Here is a 6,000-nt window from a genome sequence, read left to right as displayed (position 1 = left end):
CCCTTGCTATGCATCTCCTAGATAGATCTTGCGTGAGCGTAGGAATTTTTTTGAAATTGAATGCTACATTCCCAACAGTTATTACCACTAATGATGAAAAGATTGTTGCCTAGTTGACTCGGTGATTAACCGGAGGTAAAGAGAACATACTATCAACATTATGTCACCTTGGTCAATGCAATACTCTATTTTATTACTTAATACTTTGAGCTGCATGATGGATTTCAGTGTTGAAGTGGGTTATTAGCTATAGATACATGTTCGATAGCGGTCTATGGAAATAAGGGCGGAGTGTCTATATGCGTGTTTGATTATTGTGTTCACTATGCCTATGTAGTTTGGAGAGATGCAAATAGTGAAACTTTGGATCCGATCCTTATTCCTCATAAATGCGACCCCATTTTACACTTTTATTGTGCTTTAATGTTCTGAATATTTGTTCTTTTGCATAGAAAAACAATGCCAAACACAGTAATTAATCTTTGCAACTAGCAAAGCTAGTGAGATTGGCAACTTCACTAGACTAAGTTGGGGACCAGGAAGGTTTTTCGTTGAATGAAGAGATAATCATTGGCTCGTAGGAAAACTCCACGGATTTGATATTTACTTTTCATATCGAGGAAGGATTCTTAAGGTATTAGAAACCCTTGATCTTCAGGGCCCAATATATATTATCATTCTGTCACTACGTTATTAGCCAGGGATATCAGAAAGCAATCACTTGTGTTCATCGGTTCAGTACAAAATCTTACATGTAACTGCTTTGGTGAACGTAAGAGAAAAATGCTTGTATTTGTATTACTAGCGCTAAGGTAAATGATTTTATAATGCTCGAGAAGAAGTTATTTTATGAAGAGCATGTCATCATCCCCAAGGCAATATTTTGTTTTACTACTAAATACTCCCTTCGTCCCATAGTCATGGTTTTAGTTTAATTTGAACTAAAACCACGACGAGAATTACGGAACGGAGGGAGCACTTGAATGATGAAACGTATCTCAGTCAGAGAGTGGAGTATCAGCCATAGAGATATAGGGAGGATTTCGGTCTATGAGTTTATGAACGTATATGTGTTTATCAGGTGTTTTGATCTCGTTAGACGCCTGAGACCTGTAACCTTCCCTTTTCGGTTGATTTTCTGAAATTATAGCACCATTAAGCAAGAAATTTTGGAAATCACGGTGAACATTAACTGATGAAAATTTTGATTTTCTTATTAAAGAAACAACTATCCTACTGATATCTCCTACTTATGTACATTGTTAGCGCATCCCAATTTTTCACTACTAATTATTTGAAGTCTGCACCCGACGTCGAAGCGCGCTTGATCCTCACTGGGAGCCCGCCGCTGATGGACGCCGTGAGCCCCGCCACAAATCTTGGCGCCCAGCCACTACGGCCATTCTCTCCGACAACCTCCACGTCGAAAGCTCTCACCACGGCCACACTGACCGCCTTCATCTCAGTGACGGCGAGCTCCTTGCCGAGGCACACGCGGAGGCCGGCCTGGAACACTGGGTACTTGTACAGGCTGGGCGGCGCGAACGAATCGCCGGGTCCAGTGAGCCACCGGTCGGGGCGGAACGCCTCGTGATCGGCGCCCCAGATGCTCGGCAAGCGGCCCATGGCGTACGGGTGGTACATCACGCGCGAGTCGCCTTCCACGTAGGTTCCATCCGGGAGCACATCCGCGGCGGCGCTGAACTTGGAGTCGAACTGCACGGGCGGGAACAGGCGCATGTTCTCGTACAGCACCGCGTGCGTGTACTGCAGGCTCTTGAGATGCTCGTACGTGGACGGCTTGTCGCCGCCGGCTTCCGCGCGAATGGCGGCCGCGACTTCAGGGTTCTTGGACAGGTGGATGAAGAGCGTGGTCAGCGCGGAGGCCACCGTGTCCCGCCCGGCGAGGAGAAAGCTGACCACGATGTCGCAGAGGTACTTGTCGTCCATGGCTTGCACGTCTCCGTCCGAGGCCATGAACCGGGAGAGGAGGTCATGGCTATTTTCAAAACCCAGCTTCCGCCGCTGTAGAATCATCGCCGACGCGAGGTCGTCGACGAGCTTGATGGCCTTCTTGAGCTCCCTCTCGGACCCAATGTTGAGCATCCGCTTCATCTTCCACACCAACGGCGAAGCCGCGGCGCCCCGCATGGCGGAGAGGCGCGAGGCGGTGTCGAACGCGTTCGCCAGGTCCGACATGGGCATGTCGAGGTCGAGGCAGCCTGGGTCCAAGCCGAAGGAGATCTTGCAGATGGTGTCGAAGGCGAACCGGCGGAACACGTCCTGGAGGTCGACCACCTTGCCCTTGTCGGCTGCGTCGGCGAGGACGGGCAGGAGGCGGGTCTCCACCTCATGGGCGACGATCTTGTAGGCGTAGGAGCGCACGGTGACGCTGCCGAGCTCGAGGCTGGCCATCTTGCGCTGGTGGCGCCACGCGTCGCCGTCGACGTTGAAGATGCCGCCGCCGAGGAGGTCGCCGAGGAGCGCGGAGAAGCGCTTGCCCTTGGGGAAGTTCTCGAAGTTGGTCTTGAGCATGTACTCGACGTTGGCCGGGTTGGCGGTGACGGTGCAGCCGAGGACGTGGATGTGGACGGTGCCCGTGGGCGACTCGCGCAGCAGGTGCGCGTACCAGTCACCGAGGTTGGTGAAGTCCTTGGCCCAGGAGCCCGTGAGGTACGTCCGGCAGACATGGCAGCTGCACCACGGCCACCGGCGCACGAGCAGGAGCACCGCGGCGAGCGCCACCACGAGGACGGACAGGACGAAGAAGGCCAGCCCGGCGCACCGCGCGCCCCAGGACAACTCCACGGCGTCCATCGCTCTCCGGTTAGCTGCTCTCACGAGTCGCACGAATGGCAAAGGGGAAAGCAAATGTCGAGCGGGTTCCGGGGAGACGACGAGGAAAAATGTGAGCTTTGGTGTGGGGAGAGTCGAGGAGGCCCCTGTCTATATATAATGTGGGTGGACGAGGGAAGATGCACATGGAACACGTGCGCTGGTGCTTTAAACAACCCAACGTTGGCGCTAGCTGCTGCCTGGTACTTTTGCGTGTACCCAGCTCATGCCCGCTCAATGCTCGTTGATGTAGCACGGTGGATGACAGCTGGGTCCACGACGGGCTCTGCATGACAGTTGGGTCCCTCAGCACATGATTAAGACAATCTTTTTCTGCTCCTCCCCGTGCTCATATCATTTTTCGGCTACGCAACGTTTTGATCGTGCTCGTTCGCTACTAAACCAGAAAGGGCTGTTCCCTCTTTCGGATTCTAGATGCTGATCACGAGATAGTTTTCTGGGACTTCGGTTTCTACACAGCTTTACATCCTAAGAATGTGGGTGTTAAAACTTCCTGAATTGTGTCCAATATCTTTCTAGGAGTCGACTCCGGCTTCATTTTCATACGCATATAGTGGTCGACGCAATTTTCTCATGAAGTGTTGTTTCGTGTTATGCAATTCTTCATTGTGAACTTATATTTCTTGTTGCTAGATAGCATTGTATTCTCTCTGTTTCATTTTGCTCTGTAGATAGTCTGTATTGATATATTTAAAAAGTCTTATATTTAGGAACGGACGGAGTAATTGTTGTGTGTTGTGCGATGGCTATTGGGTTATTTGGTAACCAAACGGCCTGTTTGGTAAGAGCAAGTACAATAAGAGCAAGGTTAATAGCACAGCCGGCTGCTGGCTATAACCCATCGCCACATCACCTAAAGCCTTCACCCATACAATAGGCTGGCTCTTAGGTTGGCTGCAAGTCTAGCTGCAATAAATACTTAAACACTTAACAATTGCATGTCTATATGACCTGTTGTGATCCAATACAAGTTGCATCTTTGTCGTCATCTCAATATGTATACATATATATATTGCCAATTGGATGAAGAATCACCAGACCACTGCTCGCAGGCGCTGCTCACAAAGGGCCTTGCAGTTCAGCAAGCTAAGGTGCAGAGGCTATGGGGATCCGGGCGCCTTGTCCGTGTGTAGAAGGGAAGGTCGACCGGCGGACAGGATGGGGCGGCGGTGGGACGAGATGGGCCGCCGACGGGGAGATGAGATGAGGCGCCGGTGCACGCGTCCTCTTGGACTGCTACGGAGGAAGAAGCGTGGGAGCTGAGAGGAGGGGAGACGCACGGGATCGGAAGCACCGCCGCTAGCGCTCGCCTCGGGCTGTAAGCGGGCGTAAATTTCTCGTGTCTTGCGCTGTAGCCCGGCGACTGAAGAAGCGCCCGCTTCCTTCTCTTTCTCGTATTTACTCTCCTCCAACTCAGATTTTTGCTGATGTGGGATGCCTTGCAGCCTGCTGAGTAGGACTATTGTACCTGCTCTAAGGTGATATAAGCGGGTTGTGAGACTTTAAATAATATATTTTTGCTTAGTTGGATGAGAGAGAAGAGGTGAGAGAAAAGAAGCGGGCTACAAATTTACAGCCGGTTATAGCACGAGCTCCAACACCTTTTCTGAGAGAAACATGTGGGTCATATATTAATGATGTAGTATACTAATATGACTAACAATTGTATGAGCAGGCTATAAGATTGACTATAAGTGACATTGCAAATTCATATAGCCAGCTTTTGGCTATACTACTAACCATGCTCTACAATCAAAAAAATCCAATCAATGGTATATATTTGGTAAGCATTTATTGACTTACTAAAGGGATATGGTTTTATTTGGTAAACAGATAAGTGTCAGTTATCAGTTCGGCCGGGTTTTAGGTAATTAGTGAGAAAGAATAATGGTGGGAGGGGAGAATCAAAACAGACAGAGGGAAGTGACAGGACATCGAGTAATAACAGATCCAGTCACTCCCGGACGCTCTCAGAGCTCAGTGATCATGGGTCGTCGAATTCGTTTGCTTGATGCGTTTTTGGGCGTTGGATCAAGCCACTAGAAGAGCTGGGCCGTCGGATAAAAAAAAAAGAGCTGTAGCAATGAATAGTTACCCCCGTTGTAAAGATCTCGTGCCACCGCACGTAAATCGCCTGCCCCGCCGGGGCCATTTTCGTCATTTCACTCGTCGGGGGTATAAAATGGCCGGCTCCCGTGGAGGCAACCCTAGCCGGCCCTCCCCCTCCCGCGCGCCTCCTCTCCCCTCCCCTCCCGCGCGCCTCCTGTCCTTCTTCCCCGCCGCTGCCCGGCCTCCTCCTTTCACCCCTCTGGCCGGCTCCTCTCCTGCTCGCGTCGCCTCCTCCTCCCCACCAGCGCCTCCCTCTCCTCCTTTTCCACCTTCGCCCGGCCTCCTCCTTTCGCCCCACCGATCTGGCGCCGCCCAACCTCGTCGGCCTCTCTCCCCCTCCAAACCCTACCCTGCGCCGCTGTCCAGGTCCAGCCCCACGCCGCCATCGTCTTCTTCGCCCAGCCGACCGCCGCCGCACCGCACGCTCGTGCGCAGAGGCGAGAAGGGGAACCGCCGCCCGCTCCCGAAGCGCGAGGAGGACGAGGGGAGGCAGCGCCTAGATCCAAGGCGGCATCAACGCGCCGTCGTCGACCCGAGCCGCCACCGTCCTCGAGGTCGGCCATGGAGGGGGGGGGGGGTCTGTAACGCCCCAGTTTCGATGCGCCAGTTGTCTGCCAGTTTTCCGCTGTCATTGCCATGTCATTTGCTTGCGTGTTGCATTTTATCATGTCATCATGTGCATTTCATTTTGCATACATGTTCGTCATGTCGTAACTCTGCATCCGTAGCTCCGTTTTAGTCCCTGTTCTGCTGTTATTTTGATGCCATGTAAATTTGATGCTACAGAAAGATCCATGCTTATTTTGAGATACTTCAGTAAGGGTGTTTTGAACATGTGGTTATTGTCTATCCATTAATGCCCTTTGTTGCAATTATGGAGTAGTCTAGCATGTCATTTGAGTGCTCTACTTTTGCTTCAAAATGTTTCCGCGCAGATTGTTTAGGTGTTATTCAATTTGGCCAAGCTTGTTGTAGTTGATCCTTGCATGCTATGGACTTGTTCTTGACTTGGTTTATTTCACAAACATGTCTTCT

The 6,000-nt window shown here is 51.2% G+C and overlaps 1 protein-coding gene across 1 annotated transcript; it reads right to left on the bottom strand.

Moving 5' to 3' along the window:
- Positions 1-1,182: 1,182 nt before the first annotated feature.
- LOC119308245 (cytochrome P450 94C1-like) lies at positions 1,183-2,902 on the bottom strand. Its single transcript, XM_037584365.1, has one exon. The coding sequence runs from the start codon at positions 2,815-2,817 to the stop codon at positions 1,291-1,293; it is 1,527 nt and encodes a 508-aa protein (XP_037440262.1). The 5' UTR covers positions 2,818-2,902; the 3' UTR covers positions 1,183-1,290.
- Between the last annotated feature and the right edge of the window lie 3,098 nt (positions 2,903-6,000).

Source organism: Triticum dicoccoides, chromosome 5B (assembly GCF_002162155.2).
Source record: "Triticum dicoccoides isolate Atlit2015 ecotype Zavitan chromosome 5B, WEW_v2.0, whole genome shotgun sequence".
Taxonomy (NCBI): Eukaryota; Viridiplantae; Streptophyta; class Magnoliopsida; order Poales; family Poaceae; genus Triticum; species Triticum dicoccoides.
This window is presented reverse-complemented; position numbering and strand designations above follow the sequence as displayed.

Bases quoted from the DNA above. Each gene is read 5' to 3' on its own strand.
- LOC119308245 (XM_037584365.1), bottom strand. From the start codon at position 2,817: ATGGACGCCGTGGAGTTGTCCTGGGGCGCGCGGTGCGCCGGGCTGGCC.